The sequence below is a fragment of the Hyperolius riggenbachi genome, chromosome 5 (assembly GCF_040937935.1).
Source record: "Hyperolius riggenbachi isolate aHypRig1 chromosome 5, aHypRig1.pri, whole genome shotgun sequence".
Classification (NCBI taxonomy): domain Eukaryota; kingdom Metazoa; phylum Chordata; class Amphibia; order Anura; family Hyperoliidae; genus Hyperolius; species Hyperolius riggenbachi.
In genome coordinates, this window is record NC_090650.1 from 125404016 (window position 1) to 125423770 (window position 19755).

General features: G+C 42.6%; 1 protein-coding gene across 4 annotated transcripts in view; it reads left to right on the plus strand.

Annotated features, from left to right (window-relative positions):
- The window catches only part of CNOT10 (CCR4-NOT transcription complex subunit 10), a 127650-nt gene that overhangs the window by 19184 nt on the left and 88711 nt on the right, over window positions 1-19755 (plus strand). For all 4 annotated transcript variants that reach the window (XM_068236226.1, XM_068236227.1, XM_068236230.1 and 1 more), the window contains 4 exons: window positions 6123-6271; window positions 8970-9056; window positions 10312-10395; window positions 12524-12641. In XM_068236226.1, coding sequence (XP_068092327.1) covers window positions 6123-6271; window positions 8970-9056; window positions 10312-10395; window positions 12524-12641 — 438 coding nt within the window. The remainder of the gene's footprint in view (window positions 1-6122; window positions 6272-8969; window positions 9057-10311; window positions 10396-12523; window positions 12642-19755) is intronic.

The following is a 19755-nucleotide window of genomic DNA, read 5'->3' on the forward strand; positions in this document are numbered from 1 at the left end:
CAGGAGGTGCCCTCGCCGCCGCTCCAGAGGCTTCCGGTCGTCTTCGGTGGCCGACCTGGCCAGGCCGGCTGCCAGGTCGGGCTCTTCTGCGCTCCATGGCCGGATTCTTCTGCGTCCCACGCGGGCGCGCTGACGTCATCGGACGTCCTCCGGGCTGTACTACGCAGGCGCAGAACTACTGCGCCTGCGCAGTACAGCCCGGAGGACGTCCGATGACGTCAGCGCGCCCGCGTGGGACGCAGAAGAGCCCGGCCATGGAGCGCAGAAGAGCCCGACCTGGCAGCCGGCCTGGCCAGGTCGGGTCGGCCACCGAAGACGACCGGAAGCCTCTGGAGCGGCGGCGAGGGCACCTCCTGCCTGCCACGGGCTGGAGAAAGCCCCAGGTAAGTGGATAGGGATTTTTATTTTTTTCAAGAGTTCCCTGAACCTTCCCTTTAACATAACATTTTCCGAATTTGTTAATTTCTGAGCGATACTTGAGCACCCTCAAATGGGAGGGGAGAGTTATGAAAATATTGAATTGCATTTATGCTTGATGTACAGCGTATATTTTCCCTAGTGGCCATAGCTCATAGGAACAGTATTAGGCCAGGGAGTTCGCTTGTCTGTGGCAGGCAGCAGCACACTCAATACAGGTAGTCCCCGGTTAATGAATGAGATAGGGACTGTAGGTTTGTTCTTAACCTGAATCCATTCTTAAGTCTGAACACTGCCATCTCTGTCCCCTGTACCTGCTTATACAAGTTTAAAAGCCATTTTTTTTTCTTTTGAATTTTTTAAAATCGATTTTTCTCAAACTATAAGTCCAATTTGAATTTTTTTGACTTGTTCCTATGGAAACACAGAATCCACGCCGTTCATATCGCCGGGTCATTCGTAATTCGGGCGTTCGTAAGTCGGGGACTACCTGTACATAGCATTATCTGTATCCGGGGGATTAGTACTCCCATCTTGCATAGATTTCCAGGGGAGTAAAACAACTGTCAATAGTGGGGTGGGGTGAAGGTTGCGTGGTTTACTGGCCTGGTTTATTTTTAAATAAACCATTCAACAAGTACTTATGATTACCAAAGTGTAGTTTTTGCTCATCACAAATTGGGATGAATTTTAATAACATTTTCCCAGCCTACTCTGGTAACTTGCTGGGAAGATTGAGATGGCAAGTGGCGTAGGGCTGAGGGTTGCTTGCTTCTCAGATCTCTGCTCATTTGGGTTCTCAGGCTGTTCAGGTTGTTCTGCAACTCTACTTGGTGGTGTCTATAGGTGAAAATGAACAGCCACAGTGATGGCAAACTTTATAAGAATCTTGAGACATGACTTGAGCAACCTAGGTTTTGCTAGGTTGCATATCATTATATATTTGAAATCTATACCTTAAACATTAGGTTCAGCTTTTTTCTAGCAGCTTCTAGGATTTGCTCCTTTGTGTGATAATAAAGAAATGTTGCTATTTATGTCCCTGGGTTGCCCATCTGAAGTGTGTCTGGTAAGGGGCCTTGTACGCTCTCCATCTCCAGGCATTTTATGGGAAGTCCGGTGTGAGTTCCTGCAAAAGTGTGATCACTATCCTCTGTAGGTTTGTCACTGTTTTAGACAAATTTCTTTTAATTTTACAAATCGTAAACTAATTTGATTACATTCTGATTTTATTAAATCTGTATTTTATTATCTTTCATTTGATGGAAGTCTGTAACTATTCAACCAAAACAGGGGCCATAAAATAGTTGTTCCAAAGATGTATTTTAAATATTACTGGTATATGTATGTAGGATAAATACTGGTAGACAGCACACCTGTTATATAGCAGCTGATGTGCCTCGGTCAAAGGATCAGGCAGCACTCCTGGTTCCAAGCTTCAATAGCAAAATGTGAAGACAAGTACTTGCCATCAAGTAGTATATATGCTCTTTTATTTATAAAAGACACATTGACATGAAGTAGCAACGTTTCGGAGGGGACCCCCTCCTTTCTCAAGCCAGTGTCAGTGTCAAATAACCTACAATCACATACTGCTTTATATACATACAAGTACATGGAGCTTAACCAAACACATCCACCTAGTGCCCATGGCGACCAATCCCCTTACCTCTACTCAGGCGGACCTGATGGGGAACTTGTATTACTAATATGTAGATGTGCGCAGAATCCAGGAAGCTTGTCCTGCGCAAGAACGGTGAACATGGACGGACGCAGCACCGCAACATCAGACCAAGGACGCCGACCAATGGGCTGTGAGGTGATGGCAGCCGTCATTACGGTCACGCCCCTTAACAGAGGCGGACCTGATGGGAAACCTCTACAGTCTGGGAGAGCGGCGGAGAACGCCGCCCGCTCTGGCGTCAGCAAGTCACATGGGCGGAAGATAAACAAACCGCCCATGTGCTTGCAGTCAGTTGCTGCGATACATCATCCATCCCGCCCCTCCGCGCAATACACAGGACGAGCCTAAAGCAGGCTAACCAATAATAAAGTATACATAACACGGTAAAGCAATAAAGTTACAGAACAGTTATATCTTATAAAAGAGGCTGCATGTCATACTCTCTATTCATACCGCGTGGTTCAATCGTGTCTAATTCTTTAATCCATACTGCTTCTCTATATAGCATTTTCTTAATTCTATTACCACCCCTTCTAGGTACTGGCATCTGTTCTAAGATTTGAAACCGTAGCTGACTTACAGTATGCCCAGCTTGTAAAAAATTATTAGGGACAGGTAATTCACTATTTTTGTTTCTAATGGTACTCTTATGGGAAGCTAACCTAACCTTCATGGGCTGGGTGGTCTGGCCAATATATAAAAGTCCACAAGGACACTTCAATGCATAGATAACATAACTAGAGTTGCAATCAAATTGACCCTGGATCTTAAATGATGTACCTAAATGAGGATGTCTCACTACTGGACCTCTAATTATACTGTTACAGTTAACACAATTCATGCAGGGATATGTGCCATTAGGACGATTAGAGACAGGTCGCCGGGCACGACCTGCACCCAGGTCTGCCCTCACTAATCTGTCTCTAAGCGTTGGTGCTTGTTTTGTAAGAAAACGAGGGGGGTTCTGGAATTCTGTTACATTAGGTAAAACATTTTTTAGTATGTTCCAATTGCGCCGTATAACGTCTGCAATTCTATTGCTATGTATATTATATTGTGAAACAAAGGGAAGTATTTTATTGTGGCCTCTTCTATTCACATTATCAGACCTGTCTTCCTCTAACTTACGTCTGGCTCTACCCAACAATTGCCGAGGATATTGTCTCTGTATAAATCTATTCTCCATCTCATCCAATCTTTGTTCTCTTAATTGAGGATTATCCACAATACGACTAATACGTTGAAATTGACTATTGGGGATAGATAGAATTTTGGCAGGGGGGTGAAAGCTAGCGTAACACAATGTAGAATTGACGTCCGTGGGCTTAAAGGGACTCCGAGCTCATCTAAAAAATAAGTTGTACTCACCCGGGGCTTTTTCCAGCCCAATGCTGGTCGGGAGGTCCCACGACGGCGTCCTGGTTCCTCTCCTACTCCCCGCTCCGGAATGGCTTACAGGCTGCAGCCTGGGCGACACTCGGCTGAGTGTCGGGCTGCTCCTTCCGCGTATGACGCGGCTGACGTCACACGCCGGCCGCCTCACGTCATCACGGCGGCCGGCGTGAATGTACCGTGCATGCGCAATTAAAGCGCGCATGCGCGGTACTGCCACGCCGGACGCCGTTATGACACGAGGCGGCCGGCGTGTGACGACGTACGCGGAAGGAGCAGCCCGACACTCCGCCGAGTGTCGCCCGGGCTGCGGCCTGTCAGCCATTCCGGTGCGGGGAGTAGGAGAGGAGCCAGGACGCCGTCGTGGGACCTCCCGACCAGCACTGGGCTGGAAAAAGCCCCGGGTGAGTACAACTTTAATTTTTTAGATGAGCTCGGAGTCCCTTTAATGTATAAGTCTGTGCTCAACCCACCATTGGATAGTCTTACAACTGTGTCAAGGAAGCTCACCTCACTCACTGTGATAGGAGCCATAGCCCCTGAACAAGCATGCAGCAGATCAGGTATTTCAGACTTTAAAGTCAGATCTGACCAGACTAGCTGCATGCTTGTTTCTGGTGTTATGCAGATACTACTGCAGAGAAATAGACCAGCAGGGCTACCAGGCAACTGGTATTGATTAAAAGGAAATAAATATGGCAGTCTCCGTATACCTCTTACTTCAGTTCCACTTTAAAGAAAATGTCAGCCTTTGTCTTCTGGTTCCCTTTAAGCCCACTAAACATTCTAAATATACATGAAATCAACCATTTAATGCCATTGACAAAGAAGCTTGTATCAAGTTTGCTCCTAGCTGGAAGTTAGTTTTTAGATTTGTCATTTTTGATTTTCAGAATTTGCAGCCTTAAAATATAATAGAATTTGTTTCTCTTTAGTAAAACGTTAATCACATAAAGCCATGAAAACAATATTGGTAATGATCCATACTGCAGGATGCAAGTGAAAAGGTTTATAGCCTGCATATGTCTTCATAAACAAGCTGACAGACCATTCGAATAAGTAAAAACAAATGGTCTTGGCCTCCACAGCATCCGCGGCAAACCATGGGACTCGGGTGCTGGAGATCAAGCAAGAAAACTGTCCAGTGAGGGTGCAGAATCTTTAATAAATTAACAAGTTGTGCTGCTACACTTGCATACTCTTCTTTGGAATATTTAGTATGTAACCCTGCCCTCCCATTGGTTTAGCCTAAGCTGTTTAGTTATTGATTTATAAAGCGCCAAAATTATAAATTTTACAATGAGGAAACCTTGACTAAATAAATTACAAAGTCACATACTGCTGTTTATCGCACTGCAATGTTAAAGAGGAATTGCAGTGAAAATGACAATGAAAAGTGCTTAATTTTTACAATAATAATCTATAAACTTTTAGTCAGTATTTGCCCATTGTAAAATCTTGCCACTCCCTGATCTACATTCTGACATTTATCACATGGCGACATCTTTACTGCTGGCAGGTGATGTCTATGGAAGGAAATGCTAGTTGTTTGGCAGTTGAATAAGCTGTTATTTCCCACAATGCAACAAGACTCCCACAGTGTGATGTCAGTACCTAGGTGCTGACATCACACTGTAGGAGGGGTTTCACCACAATATCAACCATACAGAGCTCCCCTGATGATCTGTTTAGAAAAAAGGTAAAAATTTCTCATGGGAAAAGGGGTATCGGCTACTGATTGCAATGAAGTTCAATCCTTGGTTACAGTTCCTCTTTAAGGCCATGCAACATTTGCAGTGCGATATTAGCATTGTGTTATAGTAACACACTGCTGCAGTGCTTTACCTCCGGCTTCCAGTGGCTGTTCTTTTAAAGAGAACCTGAGGTGGGCTTGTCAAATTGTAATAGGACACAGAGGGATGTTCTGTGTACAATTAACCTGCTTCTGTGTCCGTCCTTTTTTGGCTCCAGCAACCCCCGCCGCCTGGGCTCTTCTGTCCCCCGTTAAAAAAAATAAAAACGTCAGTCACCGCTGCTTCCCCGCCTCCTGTATTACATGGCTCCCCCGCATGTGTCCCTTCCCTCCCCGCCTCCGTAAGCCGATTGGAGGAAGCTTACAGAGGCGAGTAGAGAAGGGGCGGGGTAGGCGTGTAAAACAGGAGGTGGCGGAGCGACGGTGCCTGACAGGCTAAGATAAAAAAACAGGCTAGCGTCGATCTGTGTGTCGCTAGCCTGGCATTTTTTTTTTATTTTTATTTTTTAAATGGGGGACAGCAGAGCCGAGCTGGAAGCACAATGGAAGGACACAGAGGCAGGTCATTGTATACAGAAAATGCCCCTGTGTCCTATTATGATTTTACAAACCCACATTGGTTCTCTTTGGGCTTAGTGCTATATGGAATATGTAAGTGCAACAGCACATTTTCATTATATTTATCAAAGGTGCATTTTAATTTTTTTTTTTTATCGGATAGATGGAGATCCCCTCTTAGTTTAGCCCCCTTTTTAGTATTTTTACACCTACAGCTCATCAATGTAATTATACAGTATATTAATGTTGTTTTTCAGGGTAATATACGATCTCATGTCGTTTTTTTTTTTTTTTTTTTTTTTTCTTGTTTTTTTCCAGAAGAAAAGTTTGCCCACGCTGTCTGTTTTTTGCTGGTTGACTTGTATCTTTTAACATACCAGACTGAAAAAGCCCTACATCTATTGGTAGTGCTGGAGAAAATGATCTTGCAAGGCAGCGGCAATAATAAAAATGGCAAAAATAATGAGGTATGTCATTGCATGAATTTGGGGCTGCCTAGTAACAACCTTGTTATAAAGCTGTTTGCTTCAATAAATGCTGTACATACTTTTAAAGGACAGGACAGCATTTTACATTTTGGTACCATTGAATTGTTTTCATTAGATCCAGCTATGGTTGGCTTTGGAATGCAGCAAGTGAGAGGAATATTCTTCTAGATTTACCTGAGATTGCATCTGATCGTATGCACACAATCTTCTAGTGTGGGCAGAGCATTACCTAGGTGTACAGCAGCACTCAAGCCAGGGGAGGGAACTCTGTATACAGTGGCTTGCAAAAGTATTCGGCCCCCTTGAAGTTTTCCACATTTTGTCACATTACTGCCACAAACATGAATCAATTTTATTGGAATTCCACGTGAAAGACCAATACAAAGTGGTGTACACGTGAGAAGTGGAACAAAAATCGTAAATTTTTTACAAATAACTGCAAAGTGGGGTGTGCGTAATTATTCAGCCCCCTAAGTCAATACTTTGAAGAACCACCTTTTGCTGCAATTACAGCTGCCAGTCTTTTAGGGTATGTCTCTACCAGCTTTTCACATCTAGAGACTGAAATCCTTGCCCATTCTTCTGTGCGAAACAGCTCCAGCTCAGTCAGATTAGATGGACAACGTTTGTGAACAGCAGTTTTCAGATCTTGCCACAGATTCTTGATTGGATTTAGATCTGGACTTTGACTGGGCCATTCTAACACATGGATATGTTTTTGTTTTAAACCAATCCATTGTTGCCCTGGCTTTGTTTGGGGTCGTTGTCCTGCTGGAAGGTGAACCTCCGCCCCAGTCTCAAGTCTTTTTTGCAGACTCCAAGAGGTTTTCTTCCAAGATTGCCCTGTATTTGGCTCCATCCACCTTCCTATTAACTTTGACCAGCTTCCCTGTCCCTGCTGAAGAGAAGCACCCCCAGAGCATGATGCTGCCACCACCATATTTGACAGTCGGGAGGGTGTGTTCAGAGTGATGTGCAGTGTTAGTTTTCTGCCGCACATAGCGTTTTGCATTTTGGCCAAAAAGTTCCGTTTTGGTCTCATCCGACCAGAGCACCTTCTTCCACATGTTTGCTGTGTCCCCCACATGGCTTGTAGCAAACTGCAAACGGGACTTCTTATGCTTTTCTGTTAACAATGGCTTTCTTGTCACTCTCTTCCATAAGAGCCAACTTTCTGCAGTGCACAACTAATAGTTGTCCTATGGACAGATTCCCCCACCTGAGCTGTAGATCTATGCAGCTCGTCCAGAGTCACCATGGGCCTCTTGACTGCATTTCTGATTAGCGTTCATCTTGTTCGGCCTGTGAGTTTAGGTGAACGGCCTTGTCTTGGTAGGTTTACAGTTGTGCCATAGCCTAAGCCTGCTTTAAATTTCTCAATAACTTTATCCCTGACCTGTCTGGTGTGTTCTTTGGACTTCATGGTGTTGTTGCTCCCAAGATTCTCTTAGACAACCTCCTGAGGCCGTCACAGAGCAGCTGTATTTGTACTGACATTAGATTACACACCGGTGCACTCTACTTAGTCATTAGCACTCATCAGGTAATGTCTATGGGCAACTGACTGCACTCAGACCAAAGGGGGCTGAATAATTACGCACACCCCACTTTGCAGATCTGACAATGTCAGAAACGCCTTATATGCTGCATGTTTGTTCAGTGTCTATGGCTAAAAGTATTAAAGGTAAAGGATCAGCAGGGTAGCCAGGCAACTGGTATTATTTTTAAAAGTAACAAATATGGTAGCTTCCATATCCTTCTCGATACAATTGTCCTTTAAAGTAGGGAATTTCTGTAAAATAGCTCCACTGCCTACTATCACTGTTTGGTTTCTACTGAAACCCATCAAGTCCCTGGAGTATGAAATTAATTGCCATTGCCATTTGGTGCTCTACTCTGCTTCCACAGTTAAAGGGAATCTGAAGTGAAAATAAACTTATGATGGAATGAATTCTATGTGTAGTACAGCTAAGAAATAAAACCTTAGTAGCACAGATGCGAGTCTGATATTGTTTCCAGTACAGGAAGAGTTAAACTTCAGTTATCTATGCAAAAGCGCTTCACTTGTGCTCTGCTACTTAAAAAGTTGTAGACAGCTTTTGAAGTTTTTATCTTGACTGTCTCTCATTGTTTCTTGTTTTATGGTTTTCCTGCAGAGGGAATTTGAAAAGGACATTAGCTCTGCTCTGTGAAACCCATTTAAAAATGCTGGGTGTAGTGTGAAAACTGCACATATTAGAGAATGGTGCCATGTTATAAAAAAAAAAGCTATATAACTGAAAATGACTCTCTTCTTTGCTACCGATGTTCTATTAATTATCCGTACTACACATAGAATTATATCATGTTTTTTTTTTTTTAGGGGGGGGGGGGGGTTCTTGCTTCATTGTCTCTTTACATTGCTGGATGTGGTGTTCTTACACACCTTACACACACGGCCTTGAGTCATGAAACACATTAGGTATGTTGTTAACAATTTACAATTTTTATTTCTTTTTCGTCTTGTAAACTCCATATTGTGTGATCATAAATTTGGTAAGTGTATCCGAGCCTAGATGTTCAGTGTAGTCAGGTGTTCCAACCCATTTATTGCATTGTTTACTGATAGACCTTCACTGTGGAATGTGATAGGGTTAGCTTGCTATTAAAGTTACATAATTGTTCATTATCTTTACAGGCAAACAATACTACCAACAAAGAAGCCTTTAATGTGAAAACTGAAGGAGGGCCACAGTTAGAAGCTGCCAAATCTAAGATACACCAGGTACAAATTGTGGTTGCCAAATGCTGTGAAAAGGAGAATACTTTTGTAAACTAACAATAAATGTATTATCAAAAATCTCTTTAGTTTTTAGTCCTACAGTATATTAACTGTACAATTTATTTATTTATTTTTTTTTGTTTTTGCTGAAAGTTAAAATACTTGTCAACTTTTCCAGTGAGATGCAGAGCTTACATAAGGGCCATTCCACACACTATGTATTGAGAGGGAGGGCAGGAAAGGGAGACTATAAGCTGCGTAATATCAGACCCACACTGCAGGAGATTCTGTAACGCTGGAGTACACTATAGATGGATGGGAAGCTGGAACATATCAGAGTTACTACAGAAACTGAAATATACTGTGTTGTGCAATGCAGATCTTAATAATATCGGAGGATACAATATCCTGAACACTAGTGTGTACTCCAGGCCTTTGTTTGGACAGCCTGTACGCTGAAACTTCCTGGCCTCAATGATTTGCAAATCCTTCTTCTGTCCTATAAGTATGCGCTGACATAGTAATGTACAGTAAACAGTACTAACTGATAGAGATCGCTGATCTGTTTCAGACTGACAAATGTGATTAGGTCCTATTTCTAGAGTAGCACCCATCAACTGTAAATGTTCCGCTGCAGTAAAATGGACAAAAAAATTTCACTTTTCCGCAATATTGGGAATACAGCTTTAGAGCTTTTACACTTTAAGGGCTGGAACCCACAAGAGCGTTTTTTTTTAGCATTTTGGCAGCGCTGCGATACGCTAGCGTTTTGCCAAAACGCTCAGCTGATAATGGATGGTGCAACTTCCACAGGAGCGTTTGCGTTTCCCAGAAACGCAAACGCAGGACCTGCAGCATTTTGGGAGCGTTAGCGCTTCAATGTAAAGTATTGAAACGCTAGCAGAAACGCTCAGCAAAACCTAAACTGAGCGGTTTTGCTAGCGTTTTGCGGTTCAGCACACTGTAACAAAATTAAAAATAATTCACAGGACCAATCAGGATAAAAACGAAACGCAAAACGCTACACAACCGCTGAGGAAAAAAATACACTGTTGCAAAACGCGACCGAAAACTCGCATGAATCCGCTTGCAAACCGCTCAGGCAAAACGCTAGCGGTTGCGTTTGCGGATTTCAGTGGGTTCCAGGCCTAACAGTATTCATTATAATTTATCTGACATGGGTCACTAGACTTCTTTTTAGTGTCTGAGTGTTGTGTTTGGTTTGCTCCTAATCTCATTCTGCCTGCTTCTTTTCCAGTACAAAGTAAGGGCCTACATTCAAATGAAGTCACTAAAAGCATGCAAGAGAGAGATCAAGTCTGTCATGAACACATCAGGAAATGTAAGAATTTTTTTTTTCTTTTTGACAATTATGGAACATTTACACTTTTTTTTTTTTTTTTTTTTTTTTTTTAATGCTTTGCTTCATTTCATGAAAGGATAGGAGTGTGAAGAGCATCCATTAATTTGAATATGGTTTATTGTTATATTATTACCATTATAGCCAGCTTTAAAGCGCAACCTTATTTTTTTGTTCAGGTTTTTCTGTGTCCTAAAAATGAGTCTTTCACTAATTGGTAGAGTGCATGTTGCTCTGCATCGAGGAGCACAGTGCAGGGAGTCCGCAACAGGTCTGCGGCCATTTATTTCTGTGGGCGTTTGTAGGTCGGAGGACTCCCTGTATTTGGTACATAAGACGAAGCAACTTTTTCTCCCCATCTTTAGGTGGAGAAAAAGTGCGTCGTATGATCTGCAAAATACAGTAACATTAGGGCTCTTCGTAATTTGTCCTTGTTTAAAGGGACCTTGAAGTGAGATGAAAATGGAGGCTACCATGTTTATTTTCTTTTAAACAATACTAGTCACCTGGCTGGCCTACAGATCTCTTTGGCTTCAGTAGTGACTGACCCACACACCTGAAACAAGCATGCAGCTAATCTAGTTGGACTTCAGTCAAAGCACCTTGCATGCTTGTTCAGGGTCTGTGGCTGAAAGTATTAGAGATACTGTATCAGCAGTACAGCCAAGCAATTTGCATTGTTTAAAAGGTGAAAATGTCAGCCTCCATCTTCTCACCTTTTAATTGATCCAATGTCAGAAAATACATGGAACGCTACCAATATTCTTTTCTAAGGGTGGCCATACACTGATAGATTTGCAGCACATTCGACCATCAGATAGATCTGTCAGGTGCCTGTCAGGTCGGATCTGATAGGAATCTATCTGTGTGCCACACACTAGGAACAGATTTCAAATAGATTTCATAATGAAATCTATTGAAAATCGATCTAAAGGCATTACTGCACCATTGCATCCAATGCAAAATCTATGGGCCATCGATCTGCTGCCAGCAGCAGATCGACCTAGATTTTCCATCCTGTCAGATCAAATCGATCGAGATCAATTGTCCGTTCGACCGTGCATCCATTTGCGATCTATCGAATCGATCGATTGCTGAAATAGACCAGTGTGTGGGCCTCTTAAGAGAGTGAACTGTTCTCTAACGCAAGTGTGAAGCTGAGTACACACATCAGATAATCTTTCCAAGCTGAGGAATCAATCTGCTGCATAGGTTTGTTCAGGAAGGTTTGAAAGACAGATCGTTCTAAAGATGCACGTGCAGAAGACCCCCAAAAAAATGCTTTCGTAATCCATTTACTACCTTCTTTTTCACACATGCACACAACACAAAAATTATGAAATTTGGAGATCTCATACACTTTTTTTTTTTTTAACAAAACACCTGTACACCAGATCCACCCTAAGCAATCTGAAATATGGGGAGATAAATCTTGAGGGCGCTTTTTATTAAAAAAAAATAAAAATAATCTTTGATCTTTCATTTTCCAAAGACTTTTATCTTGTGTGTACCTTGCTTAAAGGAAACCTGAGACCAGTGTAATTGCATCAGTAATACTTACCTGGGGCTTTCTCAAACACATGAGGTCCATTGCTATTTTCCCCGGCCCCTTTGTTCTCCCTCTCTGAGCTCGTTTATGTTGCCCAGTACTATGGCGTAGGCCAAGAATGCTCCCAGTCAAGGGACCATTACTGGACGTGAGCACACCTAGGCTGCACATGTGCAGAAGAGCATGACTGGCCAAACTAAGTGCTCAGAATGGGAGAATGGATCGGCTGGGGAAGGACAGCGGTGGAGCCCTCCCCGGTACTGTACTCATGAGGCTGGAGGAAGCCATAGGCAAGTATAAATCATGCAATTACACTGGTTTCAGATGTACTTTAAGTTAGAGCAGTAAGAGCTTTAGTTAGCATTAAACTTTTACATGGCATAATGGTTTATAGTTTTATTAATACTCGGTTTACTTAAAACATATTTTCTGGGCTATGCATAGGATACCACATTGGATGTTGCAATGCTATAATTGGGATGCTAATTTTATCCACATTGTGTTTAAGAATACTTAAAACTAAACTTGTTTTGTTTTTTTGTAAAATCTCTTATTTTACAGTCCACATCTTCCTTATTCTTGAAGAGTAATTTTGAATACCTCAGGGGCAACTATCGAAAAGCTGTAAAACTACTGAACTCTTCTAATATACCTGAGCATCCAGGATTCATGAAGACAGGTACTTTACGTGCATAATTACATATGTTAGTGCAATGTAGTCTTTTTTTTTTTTTTTTTTTTTATCTCTGCCGATTTTTCACAATCTCTTGTACACCGCCACATGCAGTGCTTTTGGGATTACAAACACTGCAGTGTGAATGCTGCCATAATTAGACATTGCCCATTGCCAGTGATCGGCAAATCGCTAGTACAAAGTAGGGGTGAGGAGAACACAGGAAGCCTCTGGAGGATCCAGAGACTTTCCTTTTACTAAGGAAAGTATATTTTTTTATTTTTGACTGAGGTTTGGCTGGGGTTTACTTTAAAGGGGCACTATGGCGAAAAATTTTAAAATTTAAAATATGTGCAAACATATACAAATAAGTAAATGTATTTTTTTTTTCCCCAGAGTAAAATGAGCCATAAATTACCTTTCTCCTATTTTGTTGTCACTTACAGTAGGTAATAGAGATCTGACAGAAGCAACAGATTTTGGACTAGTCCATGTCTTCATAGGGGATTCTCAGGGATCTATTTATTTATTTTCAAAAGCACTTAGTGAATGGGATTTGCTCCGTCCTACTGCCATAAAACTGTGTAGCGAGCAGGGAAGCTGGCCAGCATCATTGTTTAAATCCTTTTTAGGTAATATCTTTATAAAGAATAAAAGCCTTGCTGAGAATCCCCTATGAAGAGGTGGACTAGTCCAAAACCTGTAAAATTGTAAAATTTAAAATATGTGCAAACAAACAAGTACATTTTTTCCCCAGAGTAAAATGAGCTATAAATTACTTTTCTCCTATGTTGCTGTCACTTACAGTAGGTAGTAGAAATCTGACAGAAGCGACAGGTTTTAGACTAGTCCATCTCTTCGTAATGAATTCTCAGCAAGGCTTACCCGTATTTCGCGCCGTATAAGACGCTCCGGAATATAAGACGCACCCAGGTTTAGAGGGCAAAAACCAGAGAAAAAAAAATAAAACCTAAACCTGGTCCACCTATATTCCAAGAGCGTCTTGTACATGTTCGCCCCCAAATGGTGTCCTCCTGTGTCCCCACCATTGTGTTCCCCATGTCTGCCCTAAGTGTCCTCTGTGTTCCCATGTGTCCTCTGTGTCCCCTATGCCTGCCCCATGTGTCCTCTGTGTCCCCTATGCCTGCCCCATGTGTCCTCTGTGTCACCCATGCCTGCCCCATGTGACCCCCATACCTGCCCTATGTGTCCTCTATGTGACCCCCATACCTGCCTCATGTGTCTTCTGTGTCCTCCACCTGTGTGTGTATACTGTGCCTGCTGATACCTGTATGTGCCGCTGCCCTCTCCTCATAGCTGCTTTAAGTGTCCAGCCGCATGTCCCCCGCTAGTGTATAGAATGCCCGATCCCCGTGTTCCTCATCTTCCTTCCCCTGGCGATTGCTGGCCCCCCTGGGTGTTAATCTGTAGCGGGCTTACCTCTCCGCTAGTGTATAAGATGCCCGATTCCCCCTGTGTTCCTCATCTTCCTCCTCCTGGCGATTGCTGGCCCCCCCGGGTGTTAATCTGTAGCGGGCTTCCCTTTCCGCCATGCCCGTTAGGATTGGAGACCTGCCTCACAGCCGCGCATCTTGCTCTAGTGATCGTCACGTGACGATCACTAGAGCAAGGGGGAGGAAGATGAGGAACACGGGGGATCGGGCATCCTATACGCTAGCGGGGGACATGCGGCTGGACACTTAGAGCAGCTATGGGGAGAGGGCAGCGGCACATGTCAGCAGGCACAGTGTACACACACAGGCAGGGAATTCCCGATGTGCCGGCGGGTCGCGTTTCGTATCGGCGGGCGTTCGTAAGTCGGGGATTCCCTGCCTTTGCCGTATAAGACGCAGGGATTTTTTCTCCCCATTTTTTGGGGAGAAAAAGTGCGTCTTATACAGCGAAAAGTACGGTATATTCTTTAAAAAGATAATCCCTAAAAAGGATTTAAACAATGATGCTGGCCAGCTTCCCTGCTCACTACAAAGTTTTTTTTTTTTTTTGTCAGTTGGACAGAGCAACTGCCATTCACTAAGTGCTTTTGAAAATAAATAAATCCCTGAGAATCCCCTATGAAGAGATGAAATGGTCCAAAACCTGTCACTTCTGTCAGAATTCTACTACCTACTGTAAGTGACAGCAACATAGGAGAAGCGCGACCATTGTGAAAAAACTCAGTTTCCCAGCCTCCCTTCCTGCAAGTGTCCTTCCGACGCTTGTAGGGCGCCTGAAAAAAAAATGTGGCCATCTTATGGCCAAAAAGTAATACTACACCCAAAAACATTTTTCACATACATTATTTACACTATTAATTTTAACTCATTAACTCCCACACTCCCCAATTGTTACCAATATTTAATTTTTGTAATATTAAAATGCATTTAAAAAAATTACAATAAAAAAAAAAATTAGTTACCTTAGGGACTGAAATCTTTAAATATTTATATCAAGAGGGTATAACACTGTTACTTTATAAATTATGGGCTTGTAATTAGGGATAGACGCAAAACTGAAAAAAGCACCTTTATTTGCAAATAAAATATTGGCGCCAAACATTGTGGTAGGGACATAATTTAAACGGTGTAATAACTGGGACAAATGGGCATATAAGTTACATGGATTTTAATTATAGTAGCATGCATTATTTAAAAACTACAATGGCGGAAAACTGAAAAATGTTTTTGTTTTTTTTTCAAATGTTTTCCTATTTTCCCATTAAAACACATTTAGAATAAAATCTTGGCATAGTGTCCCACCTAAAGAAAGCCTAATTGGTGGTGAAAAAAACAAGATATAGAGCATTCTATTGTGATAAGTAATGATTAAAGTTATAGGCGAATGAATGGAAGGAGCGCTGAAAGGAGAAAATTGCGGAAGCTGAAGGGAGTAAGGAAATGGCTGAATTTTTGCTTTCGGGAAGGGCGGGGGGGGGGGGGGGGGGGGGTGTAGATGGGTAATGAATATACTTGTTCTAGTGGAGGAAAGGGAAAGGAGGTGTTTGTCATAAGGGCTAGATCATGCCAATTCCAATCTGGTATTGATCGGCTTGCACAAGGGGACAAGGAGTTTGCCGCACATTCTGTTCGTGTAACTGGCAGGAAGAGAATGGCAATACAACTGCAACTTTTGTTGTAACGTATGTATATGGGGGGGGGGGAAAAAAATTTCCAGGACGTCTCAGGACAGCAACCCTGAGACTTGTCTCCCTCCATTTCCAACTGGACAGGATACTAGTTAAAAGAATTAACATAATTGATTAGGCAGGCACACTACATAAGGCAGCATTCCCTTACCCTCATCAGTTGTTTTCCTGTCCAGCAGGATGCTGGTTGTGTGGGGAGAGCTGGCCAACCATGATAAATTTCAGGAGCCGCGGCATACAAGTGTCCCCTATGTCAGCGCTGGTCAGGCGAGCCAGCGCGGGTGCTTGATGTCTGCATCGGCTTCTCCCCCAGTCTGTGTTACACGCCGGAGCGGCTTCCGCTGGAGGACGCGCGCAGGGGGACATGTGATTTCCGCATTACGTGACCAAGGAGGAAGTAGAATGCTTTCCATGGCTCGGCGTGCATCCCAGCGGACATCTCGCCGCATTTAGCCGCTGATTGAGCTAGTCTGCTCGGTAAGGCGGTGGATTTCTAAGGTAAAGCAAACCTTTTCATTATGTTTGAGCGGAAACCTTCAGGTGACCTATTCAAGGGTTGTGCATCCTGGTCAGTCTTGTGTATGCTGACCATTGAAGCGTCCGCAGGCTCTTGCTCCCAGGGTTCTGAGGAGACAAGCTCCACTCCCTCTCTGGTATGGGTCTTCTGTTATAATGTCTTTATACCAGCTATTATTTGAGGGTTATCAAGCACCCTCCCCTGGTTCCTCAGTTTTAACTTGGTTTCCGTCCTGGAAACACCCAAGAGGAATAGCTGCTGAGTTTATTTCGCCGGATTGGTGGCCTTTTGGCAGCACTGCTCATGCATGAAATCCCTGGGCCACAAGCCATGGCCGGGAGACTGGTGCTGGTGGGGGAGTCCAATATAGTAGAACTAGACAGCATAAGAAATGGTACTGTTCCTGACGTTCTCCCCAATGCTGGAAAGATGGGATCACAGACAAGAGCTTCCAAGCTTGTTCCAGCAGCTGGGATATTCACTCATATAGTTCACATGTGTGTTTTTACCCTCTCTCTTGTTTCCTCTATAATCTAGTAAGCTATTGGAAACTTGCAGGGTAATGATAGTTGCAAGGAGTTATTTGCTTCCCAGTTGATTGGTCAGGCCTGCAGTAAACCTATGCTAGCTGCAGAGACCGACAATCGTTGCAGGGATGTGCACTCATATGGTTGATTTTAGAGTGATGTTTCCCTGGTATAAGTTATACTTTCTCTTGTCCTCTGTGTCCATGCAATCTAGCAGTGGGTGCAAAGCAGGAGGTGAAGGTGAATTGTTGCCATTGCAGCAATAGGCTTCCCCAGGGTTATAATAAGATGATTGGTCAAGCCTGAACTGCAGCGATGGTGATTGACAATCTATGGAAATTTTCAGGAAGTGAATCTCTGGGTAGTTTCAAGGAGTTCCTTGTTTCAAACTTGTTCAGATCTATTGTGCATTTGTTTCAGATCTATTGTGCATTTGTTTCAGATCATTTGTTTCAGATCTGCATTGCATTTGTCTGATCTGCATTGCATTTGTCTGATCTGCATTACTTTTGGTTCAGATCTGCATAGCATTTGTTTAGATCTGCATAGCATTTGTTTAGATCTGCATTGCATTTGTTTAGATCTGCATTGCATTTGTTTAGATCTGCATTGCATTTGTTTAGATCTGCATTGCATTTGTTTAGATCTGCATTGCATTTGTTTAGATCTGCATTGCATTTGTTTAGATCTGCATTGCATTTGTTTCAGATCTGCATTGCATTTGTTTCAAATCTGTTTGGCATTTGTTTGAATTTGGTTTGATTTGTCAAGCCTGCACTTAAACCTTTACTGGCTGTAGAGATTGACAATTTTTCTGTGAGATACACTCTTAGTATTTAGAGTGTTATTCCCCCTGTATGTTTTATCCCCTCTCTATATTCTGGCAAAGGTGAATGTAAAGCAGAGGGTCTCAAGGTTCTGGAATCTTAAACAATGTGGACAGTAGATTTTTCCAGTATTACAAGTAATTGTTGAATCTGCACAAGGGGCAGTGCTCAGTTGTGTGGCAGATTTATTCAGCATGGTAATTCACTGCCCATATAAATCTATGGCTCTGTGCACAGTGCGGGGTTGTACCTGATCGCATTATTCTAAAAGCGGCATGCAGATTTGTAAAAAGGCCATGTCTGGTCTCCAGTGCAGTTCACACTCATAATGTTGCGTTACTATGCTTGCATATGCTATCATAGCTGTGGGTGTTGTCTTCCACTTAAAGAGGAACTCCCAGTGAAAATTCTTCATTTTTACAATAATTATGTATAAATTTAGTCAGTGTTTGCCCATTTTAAAAGCTTCCCTCTCTTTTATTTACATTCTGACATTTATCAGATGGTGACGTTTTTACTGTTGGCAGGTGATGTAGCTTGAAGTACATGCTGCTTGTTCTGGCAGTTGTAAACAGCTGTAAACCGCTATTTCCCACAATGCAACGAGGTTCACAGACAGGAAACTGCCAGGAAAATAGTCCACAGTCTACTGTGGGAGGGGCTTCACCACAATATTAGACATACAGAGCCCCCTGATGAGGATCCATTTGTGAAAAGGAATAGATTTCTCATGTAAAAGTCGGTATCAGCTACTGATTGGGGATGAAGTTCAATTCTTGGTCACGGTTTCTCTTTAAAGGAGAAACTGTTAGGAAGCTGTTAAAACGGATTCCAAGAATGGCAAGTTGGATAAGACTAAGCTGTCAAACCTGATAAGCATGCAGCGTCTGAAGCGGTGTCTAAATCTAGGAAATGTGCAGTGACCGTATGCCTGATTCTGCAGAACACCTGTGTCAATTAGGCACTGAAAAGGTAGTGAAAGATGAATCCCCTACATAGCTTAAAGATTTGATGGGATGGTTGAGATCAGAGATGTCCTTTGCTATTAAAGAAATTGAAGAATCTGCTTTCATACTTTCTAATTCAGATGTTACACCGACATTTACCCCCTCTACTTCTGATGCACTTATTGCTGGTCCTTCTAAATGCTCCTAACAGACCTCCTCAAGAGGTAGAGAGTCAAGGTTGATTCAGATAAATTTGACGTCTGAAGGGAGAGTGGATATCTATTATTGGAAGAGTTACCACAGGGCGAAGTAGACGCATCTGAGGGTAAAAGGCGTTAAGTCTCAGAAATTCGCTTTTCCACAGAATTTATGAATGAGTTATTTGAAGCTATGCATAGGGCTATGGGCATTACCAAGGAACAAGAAGACCTATTACTATTGATCAGATGTACAAACGTTTATCTGACCTAAGATTGTATCTAAATTTCATAGATCTCAAGAGATCTTTTTACCATCTTTTTGCAGTAATTCATCAAATCGACAGGAAGAAAGGTTGCACTGTCTAGGTGTTAAGAAGGTGTCTAATTGAATGAATATCTTCAGAGATCCAAGAATTGGAGGAAGTCCAATGCTTTGTTGGTTCTCTTTGCCGGAAAGCAGCCATCTAAAGAAACCTATTGCAAGATGGATCAGACAAGCTATTGCTTTATCTTACTTGCACCAGGGCAAGCAGTTATCAGGACTAGCGAAAGGTCATTCAACCAGAGCGGTTTCTACTTCCTGGGCAGAGAGAGCAGGGGCTACTATTAATAATGCTTCATACACACTTGAGATAAAAGTCTTTGGAAAAGGCAAGATCACAGACCAATCTTACCACCCTTCATGTAGTATGAGAGCCATACTCTACACAGTCTATTCTATGGAGCTGCACTCCCCAACAAATAAAATCTTTGCAGGATGCTGCACACACAGATGCCCGTACACACTCAAAAGATCATTATCTGCAAAAGATCTGTTCCTGCAAAATATCCATTCCATGCAAAATGCATTATAGTCTATGAGATCTGCAGATCATCATACACACTTGGTTTAACAGACAATCATCTGCAGATCATCTTCAGATCAGATTCAACAGGGTGGATTTTCAGATCTGCAGATGA